This window comes from Triturus cristatus, chromosome 12 (assembly GCF_964204655.1).
Source record: "Triturus cristatus chromosome 12, aTriCri1.1, whole genome shotgun sequence".
Lineage (NCBI taxonomy): Eukaryota > Metazoa > Chordata > Amphibia > Caudata > Salamandridae > Triturus > Triturus cristatus.
Window position 1 is genome coordinate 839,371,348 of NC_140595.1, and position 25,709 is coordinate 839,397,056.

The window sequence follows — 25,709 nt, forward strand, 5'->3', positions numbered from 1 at the left end:
ATCTTGGTACCTTCTTATTCACGCCCCTTTCAGGGCGGAGCGTAGCATAGCAAACCCCCGGTTGTTCAGGCCCACAAACGCCCAAAGGACTAGCGGGGCGCTGACACGGTTTTCCAGGAACCTCCCATGAGGCTCCTAGGATTTGGCTCTGGCACCCACCATGGTGCCGCACAGAGGTACCCTTCTGTACCCCTTTGCTTCCAGATCACCCTGTAACTCCACCACAGCTCTGGAGGCGGCCACCGTCGCCGCCAGAGCCCCCCACCAAAACAGCTATAGTCTTACCCGCAACCTCTCCTGTCTAGAGCCTCCTGCAAACCTAGATGAAAGAGAACCATCCCTACTGGTTATAGATGGCCCCATCTATATCCCAATAGCCCTTAACGTTATCCTGGGTCAGCTAGTGTCTGATGAAACAAAAGGCCCTTTTGGCCTGTGAAGTTGTGCCGAGAACTATTCACCCTCATGCAGGAAAGATCCACTGCAGCACATGCCTCAGCCCCGTGCCAACCCTGGGCGGGACGAATGCAGACACCAGGCTCACTTTGCCCCATCTATTTGTTGATCTCACCTAGCTGCCGTCCTTCTAGCACCGTGTGTGCCTGAACACCTGCGTGCCCCATCTATCGGACAGCAGCCCACCTGCTAGGTGACCACTCCCCCACCCGCCTGCCTACTTTGGCTATTATGGCGAGAAGGATTATACTTAACCTTTGAACAGTCCCTATGCTTGCTAAATCCTGACGCACAGGAGTGTTCATAACTAGAGGTATGTGACAATGAGCAAGGCTGCCCTCCTGCCCTTGCCATGTATCCCTTATTCCTTATGGGAATTTTGCCCGTTTAGTTCCCTCTGTGGTGGAACCCCCTAGGCATACCAGCTTAGAGAATCTGTCTGATTTAAGCAGTGCGCCCTTGACATTAGCTTGGATCAGCTAGTGTCAGATGAAATAAAAAGCCTTTTTGGCCTGTGAAGTTGTGCCAAGCACTATTCACCCCACGCGGGAAAGTTCCACTGCATCACATGACTCAGCCCCGCCCCAACTCTGGGCGGGACAGTTTCAGACACCAAGGCTCACATTGCCCCATCTAGTTGCTGATCACACTAGCTGCCATCCTTCTAGCACCGTGTGTGCCTGAACACCTGCGTGCCCCATCTATGGGACAGCAGCTCACTTGCTAAGTGACCACTCCCCCACCCGCCTGCCTACTTTGGCTATTATGGCAAGAAGGATTATACTTAACCTTTGAAAAGTCCCTTTGCTTGCTAAATCAAGGCTCACAGGAATGTCCATAACTAGGCGTATAAGACAATGAGCAAGGCTGCCCTCCAGCACTTGCCCTGCATCCCTTATTCCTTATGGGAATTTCGCCCGCTCAGCTCTCTCTGGTGAAGCCCCCTAGGCATACCCGTTAGAGAATCTGTGATTCGATACAGGGCGCACTGTCTGTAATATGGTGCCTAACATTTGATGTGGGAGATGCCACACACTGCCTACGTCATGGGAACCTAAAGGAGCACCCCATATTCCCCCGGGCGTACCTCTAAATGGGACTGGCTCCACCCAGCTGTAACGCTCCTACTGGGCTGTGTAAATGTGGCCCAGAATGACCCTTAAACAATCAGCTTGGTGTGCTACCACAAACCGTATTGGTCATGAGAACCTTAAGAAGCACACAATTTTCACCTGCGCGTACCCCTCAATGAGACCAGCTCCACACAGCTGTAAGGCCCAAGAGACACATATATTCAACCTATTTACTGGTTTTTGCCACTTGGTACCCTACTGGTTGCAGCTCTGTGTTTTTGTGAAGCACGCATGCCCCCGGAGCACAATGTCACTGACCAGCCGGTGTCAGTTACCCACTCGCTGTTACTTATCTATCGCCAACTGCCCTTACTTGGATTGAAGGAATGCTCGAGGCTTCCTAAGGACTATAGATTTAATGCTCCAACCTAGTTTGACGACCAAAACTTATGGAAAACCCAAGTAATAATCGTGCCCTTCATGGTATGTCTACCCCGGCGTTGACTATCAACGTATTTGGGACACCGGTAGCAGAAGATGCCCCTTCCAATCTCAGGTTCTGGCCCATAGAAGGATAACCCAGGGGGCAGGAAAGTCTGTAGGAACCAGACGGAAACATTCTGTGCATCTACTTGCCCTTTTACGAAATAAAGGTAATGCCAAGGTCAATAATACCCTGTCGTCATTGGGCTCTAACGCAGTGTTTACCAAACTTTTACACACCGCAGCACCCGTTAGATGACAACTACCACCACCCGCCTGCTGCCCTGGCTAAAGCGCAGGTGAATATGTCTTACTGAAGCGACCTAAAACCTGCCCATGTTTGCAGAAGGATGCCCACCCAAAGTACATGGTATCTGTCTATATGGTGCCAGCAGATGTTGCTAATAAAGGCCCTTGTGCCCAATGCAGCTCAGCATTTACAGAACCTCTCTTTGCGTTGTCATTTCCAGAGTAAGTGCAAATTATACTTCCCACCATTGGGCTGTTAACCAGTGGCAAAGACAGACAGACCCTGGGCATAAGATCGGTTTCTACAGTAAAACAATAATTATCCCACACCATTACCACAGGCGGTGAGTGTGCCCCATGAGACATCCCCCAGTTCAGTGTAACACAAACCCTGACGCGCCGTGTGCCAGTTGTGTGTATCATTCTAGGGTGACTAAGTCCGAATGTGCCCCCTTTCCAGGATGATCCCCGTATGGGGTACAGACTGATGACCAAGCGCTGTGCCAGCCAATATCACCAGAGTCAGTGCCACCACTGCGAGGTGACATGCCGAGGTAAGCCCACCCAGAATTCGCCTGACAATGCGAGAGGACCAAGTATTCATCGCTTCTTAAGCCCTCACTGTCGATGGTAGGCACGCCCCGCCTATGAGACCACTCTACATGGGCAACGGTTATCACCCACAAGGCCTGTGGTACCTCAGCCTCAGTCCTCTGGCAGCACAGTGCCCCACAGGCTGCCTCCTATTTGCGTGGTCAATGCAATCTGGCATGGCTGACCCGTACGCTGGCGTTACGTGCTAAACTTAGTGTGCTGCCGGCTGGTGTTTAGCGGCATCTGACTTGCCTCCAGATATAAACTACAAAACCATAGTGCACCTACAACACGCCAGTACCACTGGCCTTAACAATGCTTGTTAGATGTATAAGATAACTGAAGCCACAATTCTGGCTTGCTGCGTAGCATATTGAAAATGCTTCCATTCTGAACTGGAGGACTATCATCCTTACGTGTTGAACATTGCAATAAATATCTCCCTTCATCGCATAGCAAGCTCAACCGCAAATGGGACCATTACATTAAGGAACACCACCAATCAGCTGACATCCACCTTACCCCCTGTAAAACAGGTAAAATGTGTGTAAAACCCTGCCATAGCCAAAAGTGTGGGGGGGGTGGTTGATGTGATGAAAGGCGTGGATTAAACATCCAAGCTGGACCTCTTTGCTCAGCATGGTGTGCTGCATAGTTCTGTCTCTTCTACCTGTAACATGACCCCTGCAGCAAGCCAGGACCCTTGACTTTCAATGGGTGATAGTTGCATGAGGAATTAAGCAACCACTTATGGCTTCGTTGTAAGAATATGGACCATGACCTGTGCGAGGGTCAGTGGACAACACTGGTCCCCGCTAAACTGCCAGAGTGAGCCCACCATGCGCACAAGAGAGGCCCTATGTGACTCACGGATGCAGCAGGACCCGGCCAGTTTTAAAAGACACCAGCAGCGCCAAAAAAGCCATGGTTAAGCTTCTGGAGTGCTAGTCCAACCAGATCCACCCAAATGTTGGGAGCAAATCCGAACATGAGAGACTGTAATCAACAGTACCACCAATTCACTACCTGCCCTCAGCACGCTGCTCGATTGTTCCCCCTAGCTGAGATCCCAAGACATTGGCCAATGACCCATGCGCGTGTCTGTAGTCAACGGCGTCCTTCGCTACACGTCCAGAGGGAGGGCGCCATGTGCACCAGGAAGGCCCTCACATGAAACGGATGGTGGTATAGCACCAAGCGTCCCTCACCCTGCGAGCCAACGTACCTATCCATGGTACATTAGCAGCTGTTAGCAGCTGAAACCCCCCAAATTAAAGAGGGTGAATATGAACGAAGTTCAAATCTATGCACTATTGGCAGGAACATATCGTATATTATGTAAATGATCCCTTCTAAAAACAAAATATAAATTAAACAAGCATTTTCATTAGAAAAACACTGGACAGCAGAGGCAGGGGACGGCAGAGGCAGGGGACGGCAGAGGCAGGGGACGGCAGAACCAGGGGACGGCAGAGCCAGTGGACGGCAGAGCCAGGGGACGGCAGAGCCAGTGGACGGCAGAGCCAGGGGACGGCAGAGCCAGGGGACGGCAGAGCCAGTGGACGGCATCGTTCTATTCTGTTCTCAGCTGGCATTATATTAGTAAAAACAGTGGAGCACTCGAATGCCATTCATAAATAATATGTTTCCCAGTGCTCTACCTCCTTGAGGTATAATAACAGTAAAACAGTGCAGCACTTCCACCCGGTGGCCTACACAGCCTATGGCACAAGTGCTGTGCTCGACCCATCGGTAAGTAAATGGAACTTGTGTGTTGTTCTTGCCCGACCCCGTTAAAAAAGTGCTGAAGGATGAACATGGTGAAAGAGGGCCAGTCCGCGAGCTTGAGCTCGACACGCCATGTAAATAACCAATGGATGCGGTGCCCATGGTGATGGTTGCCAGGCCCGTCTGGAACAGCACCTTGCATCCCTGCTGATCCCACATACATGGAATAATGACTGATCTGCCTATATGCAGGCTGCTATGGCTGCAGTTTCCATCTCAAAATACTTTTGGATTCTTTATTCGCGCAGTATTCTATTTTCTTAAAAATTAACGACCCCCTAACAAAGGCGGAGGGGTGGCATTCTTGACGTATTAATTAACGCTGCTCTATATATGCACGAGACCACCTGATGACCAGTAATATGTTGTAAGTCTGTACACGCATGTATACAACAATTACGGCTCACATGCGCCAACTGAAAAGTGCTGAATTACTGGGCTGCATTCGTTGTGAGCTAGGAAATCTGAGTGCCATAAATGTAACCGAAACACAAGTCTATTCGCCGTGCTTCGAAGCATCATTCCTACGCAATGGCGTTGCAAGTGAATCCAAGCTATTGGGCAGAGTCTGCACAGGGGTTTTCATATTTACCTAATTACCTTGGACAGTCCGGGCTGATTGACACTTTCAGGCAGCAAAATTGGACCTCCAGTCACGCACTTGCTCAGGCTGCCTGGAGACCCACGACGGGGTTGCTACCGTCGGCCCTGAGTCCCAACAACCCCCGCAAGGGAGGGACCGGGCACGGGAAGAGTGGCTTCCCTAATCCGTTTACACTCCCCACACTGGGCGCACCCGGGAGGGTATGATAACTAACTTCGCTCCTCGACAACTTCAGCAGCACTCCCCAGCAGGGCCCACACAACGGCGTGTCAGGCGCGCAAAAGAGGGCACCAAAATGGTGGGGGAGGGATATATACCCTCCCCAAGTCCTGGCGCCCAGCTAGTGACTCCCCTCGCGCGCTGCAACCAGGCTGGGGGACTCCACCCAGAGTCCCTGCCCCTGAAGGGGGCGGTGGTGTGGGGTGCGCAGGCAACATAGAGTGCTGACCTCTCTAGTGGCCCCCTGCGGGGGCCTCGGCCAGCTGCAGAGATCTTACACGTGACCGGAGAGGGAGGCGAGGCAACAAAACCACAAACCAACGGATCACCCCTTTAAAGGGCCACACAGAGTGGAGAAAAGTTGCTTTTTAGGTCTCGGGACCATCCGGTCGGCAGACCGGAAGTCCGGAGATTTAATGTCATTGAGAAGAGGGGCTTGCACCCGCCCCTCTTCGCTCCTGTTCTCCATTGGCTGGCCTCTTAAATGCTGGCCAGCCACTGGAGAAGAGGTCCAGTCACTCCGTTGAAGCCCCGTCTTTTTCGGATCGGGGGGCGTGTTTTTTCGTTGCTTTTCGCAGGGCGTGTTTTTCTCTCCTCCAGCCAATGGCAAGAGGAGAGAAAAAGAAACACGCCCCCGAATCCGAAACCGAGGCTGCGTTTCTCCGAGGCAGTTCTTCTCTGCCTCGGAGAAAGGCGGTGGTGTCCCGGCGTTGCTCCCTCACCTTAAATTGATTGACGGGACTTGCAGCTCCTAACTCATTGTACATTACGCCACTTAATCTTGGAGAGAAATGTTCGTAAAAAAACTGCACAGCACACATGGCTTCAAGTTGAGGACGTGCTTTCCGATCAAGCAAGTACGGCACTCCGTCCCTATGCATTTTAAACCCCGTTTTAAGGAATAGACGTGGTTTAGGGATGTTCTGTTTTTTACTACAGCCAGCGCCGCGCGGGCATCAGCCGCTCTGTACCCCCGCCCCCTCCCGCAGAGCGGCGTCCCCTCCTACTGCAGCCCGCTGCTTCCCACGCCTGCCCAGGCCTCACGCCCTCCCTGCTCCAGCCAGCGGCAGAAGGGATCCCGCCGGGAGAATGGGCTCTCACACCGAAGCCATGGAGCTGAACGGCAGACACGGGGGCCGAGAGGACTTGGACACGCCGGAGGAGGAAGAGGTACGGGTATGGAGGGAGCGGGAGCCGGGGGGTGGTGGTGGACGGGATCCAGTGCATGGTGGGACAGGAGCCAGGGCGTGGGAAGAAGCATGCATTTATACGGCTAATCTCTTTAAAGACACCTGATCGCATTCCCAAAGTAGCTTCGTTGTTTACAAAATCTGCCCCTTTGCCAGTGAGAGGCGAGCTCCGGCGCGAGACACACTTGTGGGTGGATATTGGCACACCGGCTGCGAGAAAGAAAAGCTGGCTTGAAGCTATGATGACATTCGCAGGTGAAGCGCCCCCTCGCAGACACATTCCGGGTGGAGGATGATGGTCTGTGTGATGATGAGCGCGCTAGACAGTCTGTACACACAGCCGGAGCTCCGTGCACTTGTCACCGCGCTGCCAGTAAACTGCACCCTCTCCGGGACGCCTGCCTGCACGAGCGCCGGCACACAAGTGGCAGCGGGTCCTCTGCCCGCAGGACCATCTCTGTCTCGCTTTACAATGACTGTTATTTTCTCAGCCTCGCGGTGTTTTATTTTCCGCGGCTGTGCATGGCAGGAGTCTGTACCTGACGACACCGGTGTTTTGCCACAGGATGTCTGGTGTCCGCACAGCGCGCACTGCCTGCCGGGCATGCATTTTCTTATTTTCTCATAAATTAGAGCATGAGGCGCCCACCATGGCACGTTCCCGGCGTTGCATTTGCGCACGCACCTATCTTCCCTCACCTTCACCCCACTCCTTTAAACTTGTTTGGTTTCTCCGCTGCGGCCGTGAGTGCATGCAATAAGAGAATCCTGCCTGCTCAGCTGCTATTATTCATCCGGATCCGGGATTCAGTCCGGTCACAGGGAAATGTGCAAACGTTGTCCCGGTGTAACTGGAAGACACTGGAACAGATTCAGCAGCGACCGCACAAAGTATGGGCACACCAGCAACCCACAGTGGATGAGAGAGGTTTCTTATTTCATTTTGAACTGGTTGCAACGCAAATGTCTCACTTACATGGCCACCTGTACTCCTCTTGGTCCTTTAGGCTAGGAGCTAGCTGGTGCCTTGTGTCTTGATGCCAGTGTCTAGGAGGAAAGCACAGACACTCAACCTGCTGTCTCTTCACAAGGGCTTAAGAGACAAACTATGATTGAGTGAGAGTCCGGGTTTTAACTTTTCCAACCCTCCGTGTACATGTAAGAGGTATACCTGCACTGTAAGACAACGAGGGTCACGGTGTAGGAGTCTCGTCTCATGCATGTTAGGAGGCAATGCATAGGAGAAACACAAAGTTAGGATTTAGAACGTCTGTGGGTTCTACAGACTATAGAGATTGCGAGTGCCTATACTAAAATCTATATTAATACTCAGAGCCGCCCTTTTTTGCAATTCGGAGTAATGAAAGATTTCGAAAAAAGTACAGTTCTTGCTTGCAGTTTCCTTTTAGCTCACTGATGTCTGTTCATAGCTCAGTGTGCTAAATATAATACAAGGATAGCACATTTAAAAATCTAGTTAACACAAGGGACTCTGTGACAAAAGGTGTAACCCCGTAGCTATCTACATAAAATACAAATCACTGTCCTGCATGTTGCACATTGTCCTTATACTGTTTTGGGGTGAGTCAAACCTGCACTACAACCACACAGATCTCTCCAGCTAGTGAGTTATCCACCAAAGATATCATACTGTTTCTATACCCTGGAAATAGCAGGGTACACTAACCTTTCTTCAGCAGGTTCCTTAACCCGATACGCTATTTTAAAATGCAGCCTGTTTGTAAGCAATTAAGTAAACCAGAACAGATTTACTGTCACATTTGTTGTCTTCCTTACAAATTTTTGTGTTGCAGTTTTTTTAATTAGATAAATGTATATTGACTAGACTATCAGACTGCGCCCCTCGTGACTCCCCCCCCCCCCCCCCCCTTTATGCTGACACACCTTGAACCTCAATGTATACGATTCCAGAGTACTTTTTATGTCTCGGCTGCGAAGGCTGCGCTTGCGCAGTCTAGCTCCGAGATTTAACAAGCATTTACAATGCAATGGTCTCGGCATTGGTAAAGTTAGAGCTAGTGGCATTGCTCATGACATTATTTTTGTTTATGTTTTTGTTTTTAAAACATTTAAAGAAACGGCATTGTCATGAGCAATGCCAATAGCTCTAACTTTAAAAATGCCGAGACCGTTGCATTGTAAATGCTTGTTCTTTAACCAGTCCTCCATCACTAGCAACCACCAACAATAGGCATTCTAGTATGCTCCTTTATTTTATTGAAAAAGTTTTATATAGCGCTAACATAACCCCTGGGGGTAACAGAGCGCTTTACAATTGAGTGATCACAAAAAAAAACAGGAATTAGTAACATTAAACCAACAGATCAAAATACAATCATAGTAAACAAGGGCGAGGAGAGCGTGTCCTAGAGGGCCTGGGAAGCGGGGGTTCTTGGGCAGAAGTTTGTTCATCAGTAGCACTTTCACTTCCTTTTTAGGTCGAGGGACCATCCGGTCTGCCGAAGACAGAACCAGGAGTCCGGAGATCTTATGTTTCTGAGAGTGGCTCTTTAGCCCGCCTCTCTTTTTGGCTCTCCTCCATTGGCTGCCTTCCTAAACGGAGGCCAGCCATTACCGCGCGCACTGGGTCCTCAGGAGAGCAATGCCAGGGTTACCGAGGCCTCGGCAGCGCTATCAACGCCCTGGAGGCTCAGCTGTCTGCGGAGAATGCCCCTGCAATGTGCCGCGATGGCGGACTGCTGGCCTTGCGGGTGGTCTGGGGTCCTGCAATGTGAAGATGGCATGCTGGTCGGCCCGTGAGTGCCCTGCCCCACAGGCTTCAGCTGCGGCCTGGAGGGTGGGCACAAACAGTATTAAGATCGGAAGTAACGAAAACCTGCTCAGCAGTCAGCAGAAAATTCCATCAACCCCGACTGCTGGGATGAGGCATCCCTGGGCAGCGCATGAGCAGGGGCCTGCATAGGACGTTCTGACTGGCTGCTACCAAGCACGTCAACAATAACTCACATAATTAATTAAAAGTTTTGATAACGGAACCTGAAATGCAAATAACATGAAAATATTGGCGTCTTCAGTGAGGGCAACGAAGACTAGATAACCAAGCATGCGCTAATTTACCGAACGGAAACTGATAGTGCGGCTAACTGTCTGGGGGCCTCTCCAGTCATTACTCACCCATTCATCAATAGCAATCGATGCATCCATTTTCGCCAGTCATGTCTCCCTCCATACTGAAAATGGTTCAATGTTGTCTTTTTTCAGGTGTTTGCAGAAATATCCATGCAGACCTCTATTCACCAATCTGAGCTCTAGTCATGTACCCCCAGCTGCTGCCATAGGGCTGTCCAGCCACCTATTGATTCATCTAGAAATCAACCTGGAAACTATACGTCTTCCACACATTTAGCAACAGGTTCCTCTATCCACGAACCAACCACTTATTCGTCTAGAAACCCCTATTGATAGGGTATAAAACATACCCATGTATACCCATGTCACTCTCTCTCACTACATAACTCTCTCTACCTCAGTACTCCACTCTATCTCACTACCTCACTATCTCACAACTTCTCTCTCTCAAAATATCACTACCTCACTCTCTAGCTCACAACCTCACAACTTCACTCTCTCTCACTCACTACTTCAATCACTCTCTATCTCACTACCTCACTCTTTCTATCTCACTAACTCACTTTCACTCTCTCTTTCACTACCTCTCTCTCTATCTCACTACCTCACTATCTCACAAATTCTCTCTCTCAAAACATCACTACCTCACTCTCTAGCTCACAACCTCACAACTTCACTCTCTCTCACGCACTACCTCAATCACTCTCTATCTCACTCTTTCTATCTCACTAACTCACTTTCACTCTCTCTTTCACTACCTCTCTCTATCTCACTACATCACAACATCACTCTATGCTTATATATCACTACCTCACAACATCCCTCTCCCTCACTACCTCACTATTTCACTACCTCACTCTCTCACTACCTCACTCTCTCTATCTCACTACCTCACTCTTTCACTACCTCACTCTCTCTATCTCACTACCTCACTCTCTATCTACCTCACTCTCTATCTCACTACCTCACTCTATCTACCTCACTCTCTCTCACTACCTCACTCTCTCTCACTACCTCACTCTCTATTTCAATACCTCACTCTCTCTCTCTATCTCACTATCTCACTCTCTCTCTACTAATGCAATAGGTATCACATATGCAAAAAAAAAGCTAATGCCATTTATTTAGGGATACAAAAATGATAAAAAAAATAATGAGCAATACCAATAGCTCTACCTATAATATTGCCGAGACCATTGCATTGTAAATGCTTGTTGAAGGATGCCGTCGAGGGGTTCAGTCTGATGAGTTTGATGACGTCAACTGGGTGTTTGGAGATTTATTATGTGGAAAATAGTCAGGAACCTGCACTCCAGTCTTACTTCAAATTTATACCATAGTAATTCAGACAATTGGAGCGCACACTTCTAAGTATGTTCGGCATGAAAGTTTAATTTGAGTCATGACATGGGCATGTTATTATTATTTTTAAAATTTTATTTTATCGTAGCCCAATACGGGAAAGGGGAAATGTTATTTGCCGGGTGGATAAACCGAATAGCCATGGGGTTTTGGCATGCTAATTATTGAAAGTTTCAGAAGGCATGAGGCACTCTTTGTAAAAACTGTTAACTAATGGGCATCTAAAGCGCTTCTGATAAATTGTTTTTTCCTACATTGCCGTTACCCCTGAAGAAGGGCGTAAAGCCCGAAATGCACTGGTCGAAACCTTCGCATCTTTCATTGAATGGGTAATTTTGACATGCTGTAGAAAGGCCTGGATTGGCATTATGCATGCATTTGAAAATCGGAATTACTGTTTCCATACTTCAAATAAAACGAGGATCAAGTGATTTAAAATGGTTGAAAATGGATCATTTCTGGTCGACGATGAGTTTATCATCTAGGTGGTTGCATCCTGGGACCGATACATGCTTTGTATCGCTTTACATTTCAATTATGACATCACTGGCCTGGTGGACCCTTTAAGACTAGGCCTGGGTAAAGTTCACGGAGTTCTGCTACGCGAAACTCTGCAACTGGCGAACAAACTCCGCTGCGCTCAGCGGAGATCCACAAGCGTCAGAGTCGCCCACCCCGATTTAAGAGTAAAACACAGCCTTTGAAGTGGTACCGGCATGAGGTGGGAGACCTAACCCCAACAAATCTGTTCACTACTTTGGCATGGCCAAAGGCATATGTGACTTAACCTCACCACACCTTGCCACGCTAATGGACATGTACATTAGGGGGGCATAAATGATCCCGATCACAGCTGATGATCAGTACTGCGGATGTGGTAGAGTAAATGTGCCTTAATCTCAGCTCAACTGGCCGTCACTGTCGAGGGGCGTGTGTGACTTACCCGGATCCAAGCTGGTCATGGGTAGGCCCAAGCTCAAGGAAGGTGTGATTGAAACACATCGCAACTGGTTATAAGTAGGGCTCCCGGTCTATGGTATTTCCTTTTATAACATTTTCATCTGTATTTACCCATATTTTTTTTAACCCATCTCATTGGTATTTATTCAGATTTATTTTGTGTTTTGAGAGAAATTGAGTGAGACATGTTTATATTTCCACATTTATTTAACTAAGAAACACGCACTCATACTTTGATGCTTGTCGAGTTTTAGCAAATTAAGCAGCCAATAGAGCAAAACGCTACACCCCAGGGTAAATATTTGCATTATATTCAAATATATTATATGCCTGTGTTCAAGGAAATCTCATCCTGTGTTTAACTCCCCATGCTGTCTATCTGCTCAGCTGTTGGACTAGAATTCATGAAGGACAACATGACATATCACTCACAAAAAGAACAATGTTCTGTATTTTTCTACTTTTAAAAATAAAGAAAGACAGGAAACACATTGTTTTCTGTCTGCATTTATCTGCAAAAATCAGTAAAAACAGAAAACTGGGAGCCTCAGTTATAAGTAATGGACATAGCACACTGTAGGTAGGACTTTACCCCAAAATATGTAGTTTGCAAAATTAGACATTGCGAAGGGTCGCTGTGAATGAACCTCAACCAATCTGCTGGAGAATGTGTGGGAAATATAATGTTGGTGTTGTTTAACCCAAATAAACTAGCCGTCATCAAAGGTAGGCATGACTTAACCCCAACCAACTGATTATCGATACAGCGCATTGGTGATGTAGGCGTGAATTGAGCCATACAGCACAGGAAATCGACAGTGGGTTTGGTTAAATGTATGCTCGCTTTAACCCTGGGGGTGTGTAGGTGATCAACTATACGATGAGTGGGTAAAGAGTGTGTGAAAATTATAAAAACTGTTCATTAATATTGTGCATATTCCTTAACGCGTGCGCACAATCTTATCAATATTATAGTTATTAGCAGTCGGCAAGTTAGATGTAGATTAACCCCTCCGGTGCTGGCCGTCATCATTTGATGTAGGTTAGGAAGGTGGGTGTAACTAAACCCTAGGAAAACTCGGTGTCAGTCCTGGGCATGGGTGAGGGAGGTGTGTCTTGTCAGCAGTAGACCTGGGTGAGTGAGAAGGAACTAGAGAGAGTGTGGGTGCCCCGGGGTCTAGCAATGGCCTCTCCACGGACCTCCTACCCAACACACGTGCAGATCTCACCTGGGGAAGAAGGCCTTCGAGAGACAGCAGCCGCTTCCCAGTTTCCTTCTGTGAGTTGGGAGTTCTCCCCAAAGATCCAGCACCCCCAGACCTGGTGAGTGTGTGAGAGAGATGAGAGGGTGAGAAGTGGTGAGTGTGTGAGAGTGGTGAGTGGGCAAGAAGTGGGTGAGGTCAGTAAGGTTCAGATGAGCGTGTATGATCCTTGAGGGGATAGACGAGTGAGTGAGGGGCAAGGAGGGCCGAGCTGAATGAATATGGTTTGTTAGTGGGTAGAAGAGTGAATGAGGGCCGTAAAGTCCTGGTGCGGGTGTATGAGTTGTAAGTGGGTTGAACAGGACAGTAATGTCCCGTTGATGGTGTATGGGTCATGAGTGAGTTGAAGAGTGAGTGAGTGGTGAAAGATCTGGGAGCAGTTTGTGAGTGGGTAGAAGAGTGAATCCAGGCAGTAAGGTCCAGGTGAGAGTCTAATGGTCATGAATGAGTAGAAAAGTAAGTGAAGGTGGTAAGGTCCAGGTGCGGGTGAATGAGTTGTGAGTGGGTAGAAGGGGTAAGTGAGTGTTGGAAGGTCTGGATGCAGTTTGTGAGTGGGCAGAAGAGTCAGTGAGGGCTGCAACATCCAGGTAATGCTACATGAGCCTTGAGTGGGTAGAAGAGAGAATAAGGGCAATAAGGTTCGGGTGAGGGTGTATGGGTTGTGAGTGAGTAGGATAGTGAATGAGGAAAGTAAGGTCCAGGGGAGAGTGCAGTTCATGAGTTTGTAGAAGAGGGAATGAGAGCAGTAAAGTCCAGGTGAGGGTGTACGGAATGCGAGTGAGTAGAAGAGTGAGGGAGTGTTGAAAGGTCTGGGCGATAGTGTATGGGTCATGAGTGGATAGAAGAGTGAGGGAGAGAGGTATCGCTTTACATTTCAATTATGACATCACTGGCCTGGTGGACCCTTTAAGACTAGGCCTGGGTAAAGTTCACGGAGTTCTGCTACGCGAAACTCTGCAACTGGCGAACAAACTCCGCTGCGCTCAGCGGAGATCCACAAGCGTCAGAGTCGCCCACCCCGATTTAAGAGTAAAACACAGCCTTTGAAGTGGTACCGGCATGAGGTGGGAGACCTAACCCCAACAAATCTGTTCACTACTTTGGCATGGCCAAAGGCATATGTGACTTAACCTCACCACACCTTGCCACGCTAATGGACATGTACATTAGGGGGGCATAAATGATCCCGATCACAGCTGGTGATCAGTACTGCGGATGTGGTAGAGTAAATGTGCCTTAATCTCAGCTCAACTGGCCGTCACTGTCGAGGGGCGTGTGTGACTTACCCGGATCCAAGCTGGTCATGGGTAGGCCCAAGCTCAAGGAAGGTGTGATTGAAACACATCGCAACTGGTTATAAGTAGGGCTCCCGGTCTATGGTATTTCCTTTTATAACATTTTCATCTGTATTTACCCATATTTTTTTTAACCCATCTCATTGGTATTTATTCAGATTTATTTTGTGTTTTGAGAGAAATTGAGTGAGACATGTTTATATTTCCACATTTATTTAACTAAGAAACACGCACTCATACTTTGATGCTTGTCGAGTTTTAGCAAATTAAGCAGCCAATAGAGCAAAACGCTACACCCCAGGGTAAATATTTGCATTATATTCAAATATATTATATGCCTGTGTTCAAGGAAATTTCATCCTGTGTTTAACTCCCCATGCTGTCTATCTGCTCAGCTGTTGGACTAGAATTCATGAAGGACAACATGACATATCACTCACAAAAAGAACAATGTTCTGTATTTTTCTACTTTTAAAAATAAAGAAAGACAGGAAACACATTGTTTTCTGTCTGCATTTATCTGCAAAAATCAGTAAAAACAGAAAACTGGGAGCCTCAGTTATAAGTAATGGACATAGCACACTGTAGGTAGGACTTTACCCCAAAATATGTAGTTTGCAAAATTAGACATTGCGAAGGGTCGCTGTGAATGAACCTCAACCAATCTGCTGGAGAATGTGTGGGAAATATAATGTTGGTGTTGTTTAACCCAAATAAACTAGCCGTCATCAAAGGTAGGCATGACTTAACCCCAACCAACTGATTATCGATACAGCGCATTGGTGATGTAGGCGTGAATTGAGCCATACAGCACAGGAAATCGACAGTGGGTTTGGTTAAATGTATGCTCGCTTTAACCCTGGGGGTGTGTAGGTGATCAACTATACGATGAGTGGGTAAAGAGTGTGTGAAAATTATAAAAACTGTTCATTAATATTGTGCATATTCCTTAACGCGTGCGCACAATCTTATCAATATTATAGTTATTAGCAGTCGGCAAGTTAGATGTAGATTAACCCCTCCGGTGCTGGCCGTCATCATTTGATGTAGGTTAGGAAGGTGGGTGTAACTAAACCCTAGCAAAACTCGGTGTCAGTCCTGGGCATGGGTGAGGGAGGTGTGTCTTGTCAGCAGTAGACCTGGGTGAGTGAGAAGGAACTAGAGAGAGTGTGGGTGCCCCGGGGTCTAGCAATGGCCTCTCCACGGACCTCCTACCCAACACACGTGCAGATCTCACCTGGGGAAGAAGGCCTTCGAGAGACAGCAGCCGCTTCCCAGTTTCCTTCTGTGAGTTGGGAGTTCTCCCCAAAGATCCAGCACCCCCAGACCTGGTGAGTGTGTGAGAGAGATGAGAGGGTGAGAAGTGGTGAGTGTGTGAGAGTGGTGAGTGGGCAAGAAGTGGGTGAGGTCAGTAAGGTTCAGATGAGCGTGTATGATCCTTGAGGGGATAGACGAGTGAGTGAGGGGCAAGGAGGGCCGAGCTGAATGAATATGGTTTGTTAGTGGGTAGAAGAGTGAATGAGGGCCGTAAAGTCCTGGTGCGGGTGTATGAGTTGTAAGTGGGTTGAACAGGACAGTAATGTCCCGTTGATGGTGTATGGGTCATGAGTGAGTTGAAGAGTGAGTGGTGAAAGATCTGGGAGCAGTTTGTGAGTGGGTAGAAGAGTGAATCCAGGCAGTAAGGTCCAGGTGAGAGTCTAATGGTCATGAATGAGTAGAAAAGTAAGTGAAGGTGGTAAGGTCCAGGTGCGGGTGAATGAGTTGTGAGTGGGTAGAAGGGGTAAGTGAGTGTTGGAAGGTCTGGATGCAGTTTGTGAGTGGGCAGAAGAGTCAGTGAGGGCTGCAACATCCAGGTAATGCTACATGAGCCTTGAGTGGGTAGAAGAGAGAATAAGGGCAATAAGGTTCGGGTGAGGGTGTATGGGTTGTGAGTGAGTAGGATAGTGAATGAGGAAAGTAAGGTCCAGGGGAGAGTGCAGTTCATGAGTTTGTAGAAGAGGGAATGAGAGCAGTAAAGTCCAGGTGAGGGTGTACGGAATGCGAGTGAGTAGAAGAGTGAGGGAGTGTTGAAAGGTCTGGGCGATAGTGTATGGGTCATGAGTGGATAGAAGAGTGAGGGAGAGAGGTAAGGTCCAGGTGAGGGTGTATGATTTGTGAGTGGTTAGAAGAGTGAATGAAGGCGGTAAGGTCCAGGTGAGAGTGTTTGAGCTTTGAGAGGATAGAAGAGTGAAAGAGGGTGCTACGGTCCAGGTGAGGGTGCATGATTTGTGAGTGGTTAGGAGAGTGAATGAGGGCAGTAAGGTCCAGATGAGGGTGTATGGGTCTTGAGTAGGTAGAAGAGTGAATGGGGCGGTAATGTCCAGGTGAGGGTGTATGAGCTATGAGTGCTTACAAGAGTGAATGAGGGTGGTAAGGTTCAGGTGAGGGTATTTGAGCCTTGAGAGGGTACAAGAGTGAATGAGGGTGGTACGGTCCAGGTGATGGTGTATGAGCTATGAGTGGTTAGAAGAGCGAATGAGGGCAGTAAGGGCCGGGCGAGTGTATATGAGTCTAGAGTGGGTAGAATTGTGACCAAGGGCACTAAGGTCCAGGTGAGGGTTTATGGGCTGTGAGTGGGCAGAAGAGTGAGTGAAGGTGCAGGGGCATAACAATAGCCCCTGCAGCCCCCGCAGTGAAGGGGGTCTGAGCTCCAGGGGCCCCCCTTGGAACTGTGAACAGGCCGCTGACCTGAGAAATCCTTATTGTGTCTGCAGTGTGGGGGCCCCTTCTATGCAGTTTGCAGGGGGGTCCTCAAGTTTCATTACGCCACTGTGAGGGTGGCAAGGTCCAAGTGAGGGTGTACAAGCTGTAAGTTAGTAGAAGAGTGGGTGAGTTTTGGGAGGTCTGGGCGAGGGGGCATGGGTCATGAGTGAGTGAAGGTGGTATGGTCCAGGTGCGGTGTATGAATTCTGACTGGTTTAAAGAGTAAAACGAGGGCAGTAAGCTCCAGTTGAGGGTTCATGGGTGCTGAGTAGGTAGAAGAGTGAATGAGGGCAGTAAGGTCTGGGTGAGGGTGTACAGGTCTTAAGTGGGTAGAAGAATGACTGAGGACAGTAAGACCAGTTGAAGGTGCATGGGTTGTGAGTGGGCAGAAGTGTCAATGAGGGCAGTAAGGTCCAGGGAAGGCTGCATGAGCCATGAGAGGGTAGAAGAGTGATTGAGGGCAGTAAGGTCCAGGGTAGGCTGCATGAGCCGTGAGAGGGTAGAAGAGTGATTGAGGGTAGTAAGGTCTAGGTGAGGGTGCATGGGTCTTAAGTGGGTAGAAGAGTGACTGAGGACAGTAAGACCAGGTGAAGGTGCATGGGTTGTGGGTGGTTTGAAGTGTCAATGAGGGCAATAAGGTCCAGGGGAGGGTGCATGAGCCGTAAGAGGGTAGACGAGTGATTGAGGGTAGTAAGGTCCAGGTGAGGGTGCATGGGTCTTAAGTGGGTAGAAGAGTGACTGAGGACAGTAAGACCAGGTGAAGGTGCATGGGTTGTGGGTGGTTTGAAGTGTCAATGAGGGCAATAAGGTCCAGGGGAGGGTGCATGAGCTGTAAGAGGGTAGACGAGTGATTGAGGGTAGTAAGGTCCAGGTGAGGGTGTATGGGTTGTGAGTGGGCAGATGTGTCAATGAGGGCAGTAAGGTCCAGGAGAGGGTGCATGAGCCGTGAGAGGGTAGAAGAGTGATTGAGGGCAGTAAGCTCCAGGGGAGGGTGTATGATTTGTGAGTGGTTAGAAGAGTGACTGAGGACAGTAAGGCCAGGTGAAGGTGCATGGGTTGTGGGTGGTTTGAAGTGTCAATGAGGGCAATAAGGTCCAGGGGAGGGTGCATGAGCCGTAAGAGGGTAGACGAGTGATTGAGGGTAGTAAGGTCCAGGTGAGGGTGTATGGGTTGTGAGTGGGCAGAAGTGTCAATGAGGGCAGTAAGGTCCAGGGGAGGGTGCATGAGCCGTAAGAGGGTAGACGAGTGATTGAGGGCAGTAAGGTCCAGGGGAGGGTGCATGAGCCGTAAGAGGGTAGACGAGTGATTGAGGGTAGTAAGGTCCAGGTGAGGGTGTATAGGTTGTGAGTGGGCAGATGTGTCAATGAGGGCAGTAAGGTCCAGGGGAGGGTGCATGAGCCGTAAGAGGGTAGACGAGTGATTGAGGGTAGTAAGGTCCAGGTGAGGGTGTATGGGTTGTGAGTGGGCAGATGTGTCAATGAGGGCAGTAAGGTCCAGGGGAGGGTGCATGAGCCGTGAGAGGGTAGAAGAGTGATTGAGGGCAGTAAGCTCCAGGGGAGGGTGTATGATTTGTGAGTGGTTAGAAGAGTGACTGAGGACAGTAAGGCCAGGTGAAGGTGCATGGGTTGTGAGTGGTTTGAAGTGTCAATGAGGGCAATAAGGTCCAGGGGAGGGTGCATGAGCCGTAAGAGGGTAGAAGAGTGATTGAGGGTAGTAAGGTCCAGGTGAGGGTGCATGGGTCTTAAGTGGGTAGAAGAGTGACTGAGGACAGTAGGACCAGGTGAAGGTGCATGGGTTGTGGGTGGTTTGAAGTGTCAATGAGGGCAGTAAGGTCCAGGGGAGGGTGCATGAGCCGTAAGAGGGTAGACGAGTGATTGAGGGTAGTAAGGTCCAGGTGAGGGTGTATGGGTTGTGAGTGGGCAGAAGTGTCAATGAGGGCAGTAAGGTCCAGGGGAGGGTGCATGAGCCGTGAGAGGGTAGAAGAGTGATTGAGGGCAGTAAGGTCCAGATGAGGGTGTATGAGTCTTGAGTAGGTAGAAGAGTGAATGAGGGTGCTACGGTCCAGGTGAGGGTGCATGCTTTGTGAGTGGTTAGGAGAGTGAATGAGGGCAGTAAGGTCCAGATGAGGGTGTATGAGTCTTGAGTAGGTAGAAGAGTGCTGCCCAGGAGAACAAAGTGAGGGTTGTGGGCACAGTGCCCCATAAAGTGTCCCATACAAAGCGCATTGAGGCGCCCGTGCCCTCGCCTCATGTCCCTGTGGCCTGTAGTGATCTGCAGCTTGTCTGATACTGAGGACCCCCCCCTGATGGCACAGTGGCTGGAAGCACCATACATTGTCTATAGGTTAATGACAGGAGAGCGTGCCGCGCTATGTAGATGTTGTTGTTGTTGCACCGATAACGGTTTTAACTTTTGAGTTTGATATGTTACATGTGTGCAATAAAATCCTCTGACTCCCCCATACATGTGGTCCTTCCCAGTTCATACCCCGAGGAATAAGGCGGCAGGCCCTGTACAATGGGCCCTTAAACCCCCGATACACCGCTTGAAATTGATGCCAGAGATTGGATAAGAAATGCACCTGGATTCAAAAAGGATGTGGTTCAAACCTCGCTTCACCCCTTCACTCCTCTCTCTAGCGCCTGGAAGTCCATGGGGCACGCCCACCCTAGCAGAGACATGGGAGATTGCCCCAAGGGTCTCGGCCTCTGAAAGTCTAGGAGGTCACCATATACCTAATGAGATACAAGTCAGATCCTAATATTCATAGCTCCTCTCTTGTGCTTCAAAGCACTTCACCGCAATCCTAACCTGAGGACAGATGAAGCGGCCAGGGGGGGGCGAGGCCATTGTTCCTCAGATGGGAAAGACCACTCGAACTAAGCGGCCAGGGAGGACCAGTTATGTGGTAGGGCTGACCAAAATCCAAGTCAAAGGAAGGGCAATGTATGGGCCAAGGAAAATCAAATTGTGCGGCCTATAAAAAAACTCAACCATGCCTCATTTTTTTGGTGTACTTTTTTATTGCCATTCGAAATAAACCAGAACACCACATACCACATCAATATATGTGTCACATCCACCTACCCCCGCCCCTCCCACTGTGCTCCACCTCAACAACCACGTAGGACAAAGCATTGGCGGTGCAGGGTGGCCGTAGACTCGTAGAGGGAGCCGGCGCGAGCCCAGGCACGCGCATAACACATCACCAGTGCAGAGCCACGCCTCGCTTCCTGTGACTGTCCCATCTGGGTATCTGTGCATGTTAGACACGTTCATACAAAAGGGATCCCAGCTCTGTGGACCATATATTAGGAATCTTAAAGAAAATGACGCCCATTCTACAGGCCCTGCACGGGCACGGAGTTTGTTTTGTTTGGAAGTAAAAAAAAAAACTTAATTTTATTCACACTGTATACTCTGCCTTTAAAAGTAAAATAGATTGTGAAATGTTGGACTAAATTGTGGGCCTCTTTTAAATCTTGTTTTCAGTTTTTGAGGTCTAACTGGTTCGCACACTTGTGCTGGGGTCCCTCTCGCCAGCCTCTGCTTCAACGCTCGCCGCTGACACCTTCTCTCTCTTGTTGCAGGTCCTCTGCCCCGGGTGTGCCGCCGTCAGAGCCGGAGGCAAAGGCTGCTGCGGAGCCGGCTGCTGTGGGAACCGGTGCCGGGTAAGTCCGCTCCTGGGGGGCAGGAGGGGGGGGGGGGGAGGCTCAAGGACTCGTCACACATTAACCCGGTTTACAAGGGGACGGTTGTCCTAGCGCGTTCCGGTGCCACTGTGCACCAGTCTCTGTGGCAGGAAGTGCGGCGCGTTATTCCTCAGATGTTATGTGTGCAGCACGTGCTCCTGGCGGCTGACGTCACAGAGGTCAAAGTCCTCTCTGCACAGACAGGTCTGGTGCCCTGCAAGGCCCCTTCCAACCCAGGTCCCACTGCAGAATGAGCTCACAGCTGCCCAGAGGTTTGTATGTTGTGTCCACAACTGAACACTGACGTGACCTGCTACAGTGTTTACTGGAGTATGCTGAATACTGCAAGCTTTGCACCAGAGGCGTAGCTTCAGAGGGGGGAGGGGGCATTGGGGTGCCACACCCCCCTAAAAAAATATTCTGTGGTGAATAGTTGGGTATGCTGAAGTGTCTCTCAGATTTTGTCTGGGATTTTCACATGTTCACACTGACAAAAACACCCACCCGCACCCACACCCTCTCTCTCGTGTCTGTTTTGAAGGCCTCAAAAATGTTGATTCCTTTGAAAAATGTTGTGTTAAGTGCCCCTGACAATTCACCCTCCTCTCTCTTTCCACTGCCTCTTCATCCCCCTCAGGTCCTGCTTCTCATGTAATGTGCTTTATCGTGATGTCCAGCGTGACTCTGGAAAATCTGACCCCCCCCCCCCTCTTATTGACCAAGCTACGCCCCTGTGTGGTGTGTGTTAGGGGACAGGATAGTTGTTTGGGATTCAATTAGATACAGCAGAAGAAATGCGCCTTGAGTGGTGCCTGCGGCCCCCACTCCACACTCTAAACATGAAGGGGCAGGTTCACTCCGGGGTTGAGTCACTTTTGAGTGTAGCCTCGATATAAAACCCTTTTAGGCATTTACTAAGCCACGTACAGACAGTTTGCGTCACTCTGCATGGCGAGGTTACAACAAAGAGACGCACTGCATACGCTGGCTTGCGTTACTTTACGTCGCTCTGTGTGGTGGAGTAAATGCAAAGAGACGCAGTGCATAGCCTGACTTTTGTTACTTTATGTCGCTCTGCGTGGTGGAAAGCGTTTGCGCGCGCACCCAGCAACAACACCCAAGGCCCACCACAAAAGAAACTCCACACAAGGTTATATAAATATAGCCTTTGTATCATCATAACACATTAGAATGGTAATCACACAATATACACCGTGCCAACTGGCACTGGGCAATATTTACAAGGGATTATGTACACATGACAGGGCCACATGGACCACTGTCAGAACCATCACAAAGAGAACTTAGTAAATTTAGCATAAACAGAGAACACAACCAGTACTACTGGTAATCACTGCACTTAGCATCAGCCTGTAACATAAACTACATTATGCACAGTGTCACATTAGGCGCCAAACGCATTGTACGCCAACCTCACCAGCATAAACACATTATGCAATTCTCTGACAAGTCTAAACACATTAGACCCTGACCTCCTAAGCATAACTACCTTAAGGAATAACTCTCACTAGCATAAACCATCATATGCGAACCAACCTCATAATCATAACGCACATTTAGAGGTGCGTAAATCATTCTACATACATTACATTTCCTAGCACCACACTCACATTAGGCATAATCACATGAACATAAATCACATTAGGGCCTGACACCCTACACAACTCACAGTCCCCCCCGGCCAACTGGCCATCTCAAACAGGGGCTCACATGCCTGTTGTGTTCAAATAATTATTCCAAGGGCCACACTTACCATTGACCCGCAATATCCATTAAATAAGGAGCAGTTGGCAACGTGGAAGGTTCAAACGTTTATTGTCATCATAGATCTCTATATAGAGGAGCCTCGTCGATCCTCACCCATCAGGTGCGCCGAGGAAGACTGTTGGCTCCTCGACAGTAACACTCTTTTATACATTTATCAGCACAGCATACAAAACCTTATATGTGGAAAAGTACCAGTTAGTCCTGGCGCCCCTAATGAGCTCATGCCTATTTCTAGTTTCGGTTACACATACAAAGGGTTACTATCTTTACCGAGAAGGTCGGAAGGGTGACTCCCTTCTCGTCCCAGGTCTGGAGGAATTTGCTTGATACTCCCTTTTAGCAGATGTGACCTTGCTTCTCAGCAACTCTGTCTGTCTCCTAATAATTACCGTGAAAAGGGAAGGCAGATGGTGTGTAAGAGGACCACGTGACTCCTAAGAGCAGGAGCCACAATCCAAGATGGAGGCAGTTTGGTTCTCGGCCCTTTTGTCATGCTAAACGTAACGGGGATTTCGATCCTTCCAATGCACAGTGGTTAAGCATACCGTCATTAGATATACTGCGCTAATCATACCATAATGACCTGAATACCTCAGAACGGCCCTTTTAGTGCAGTATAACTAATAACGAAGTCAGTCTTCAAAAATACCCTCATCAATCTGCATTAAATCATGCGTCTCCTTCTGAGTCCGCTGAGCATCGATCCTGGTTTGGTTGGACGGGGGCTTAGGGATGGATCGGCGAACCTGAGTAGCACAATATGCACAACAGGCCGGCCCGCATTGTAGGCAAATGCAACAGGTGAAAAGGAATCCTACCACTCCCAGGAGAATCATAAATAACTTCCATCCCCAGGCGGTCACCAAATCCCAGAACCACCCGGACAAGGACCAAGTGCCAGTGTCAGTGTGAATTTCAGAGGCTAGTCGATGCAGTTTCTGGATAGCTAGATGGACGGAAGGGGCGGAGTCAGGTATATATACACAACAGGAACTGCCGATGACCCTACAGGCTCCACCACGATCCGCTAGGATAACGTCTAAAACAAGACGATTTTGAAGGGTCACGAGCCGGGTCGCCTGGAGCTCTACTGTGATATTAGTTAATATCCCTGCAGTAGTGTTAATCACCCCTTCCACCACTCTGGATAACCTCCTAACTTCCTTACTATTGAGGATGGGTCCCCATATGGGCAACGCCCCTTTTATAATATCAACAAAATGTTGTGCTGGAGTGTCAGTTTGATCAGTGGCATCATTACGGGCAACTTCAGCTGTTAGGCTCCGCCGATTTAAGGAATGAGACTTATGATAATCAGAAGGAGCTATGTACACCGGTGGGTAAAGGAAAGACAAGTAACACCTACCCATCCACCCTCTGGGTAACCAGGTGTAGGCGTTTTCACCGCACACAAAGTAGACATTGGGAGGGGTGAGTGTAGGGGGGCTACTGTATGTCTGCAACCTATAAGTGTAATTACATCTGCTATATCCTACGAACAAATGCCCCATCCCCTGCACACAGAAAGAGGAGGATGTATTCAATACCGGGACCGGAATGATTTTCTCATTTGAGACATTTCGCTCTTGGAAGTATTTGAAATATTCAGTAAAGTTGAAGGTCATGAAATCTAGTACTTCATCCCTCAGCCAGGTATCATTTTCATGATCGGTATATACATTCATGCAGGCGGTGGGGTCAAGGGTACCATCCGTTCCCTCAGCATTAGGGGTAAAACCTTGGTGTGTCTCTATATATGCTAAAATCAAGGCGTAATCCTTCTCTGAGAATCGACGTTCATCTATAGTGTAGTGTTCGTACAACATGGATAACATTTTAAACCAAGCTTCGCAACTACCTAAGTAAGACAGAGGCACTGATATAAACAAATCTTGCTTATGCATCACTGACGGGAGAAGCCCACAGACCCAACAATCAGTAACGTTTGTAGAGCTATGAGTCTGGTGCAGCATTTCGATAAAAGCATTATGTACATATGTCTGTCGGTGTCTTTCTTTATGAGGAGCAAAAGTCTGGAAATGATGTTCCTTAGGGGCAGGAGTAGACATTATCAGGGTGTGCACAGGATGACGAAACTCTAAATATATGAACAAACCTAAGCATAGTACAAATGATACCATCAGTATAAAAATGAAAACAATTTTAACACGCAAGCTCCATGAAGAGAACATTGGCAAATGCGGGGGAACAGCACGGGGTACTATGGGACGCCCGTCTTCAGGGACAAAACGAGCAAAAGGGTACATTTTCCTCACTAAAAGTCCAATATAATCTCGGGCAACAAGGGGGGTCTACAAGCAGTCCGTCCTGCCGGAGGGTGCTTCTTTCCTGTGTCCATTCAGAGCCTCACAGGCAGACTCCTATTGTTCAGAAAAAACAAAAGGGAAAAGGGTAAGAACTTCTCGCGTTGGAGTCACACTTGACGCAACTCGTGTTGAAAAGAGACCTCCACCTGGGCCCCTCCGTTCGTCTGATCAATGTCTCTATCTTCGTTCTGAACAGAGCTTTACTTAAAGTTCCATGCTCTCAACGAGTTCAGTCCATGTGTTCCGACAATCCTCAGGTCTCTGTGGCGGCCTCCAGCTGCACTTGCCGGGGCTAGACCTGGGATTCGTCTATTTCCGGGGCCGCAGGTGATATCGGTCCCGACCAGGGGTTTCAGGATTCGTGAACAAGGTGGGCACAGTGGGGTCAGATGACGAGCTGGGCTCCCAACCAGATTCTTCACTTTGGATGATTGGGTGGTGACAGAAAGGGGTTTCAACGCCCACAGCACTCTCCCCTCGCCCGTCAACCTCTCTGCGGGTGTCCGGGGAAAGT

The 25,709-nt window shown here is 48.9% G+C and overlaps 1 protein-coding gene across 1 annotated transcript in view; it reads left to right on the plus strand.

The window, feature by feature from the left end:
• Nucleotides 1–25,709, plus strand: part of TM4SF5 (transmembrane 4 L six family member 5) — a 69,414-nt gene that overhangs the window by 21,550 nt on the left and 22,155 nt on the right. Inside the window, exon 2 of the mRNA XM_085637575.1 lies at nt 20,979–21,059. Within this exon, the coding sequence (XP_085493701.1) occupies nt 20,979–21,059 (81 nt within the window). The remainder of the gene's footprint in view (nt 1–20,978; nt 21,060–25,709) is intronic.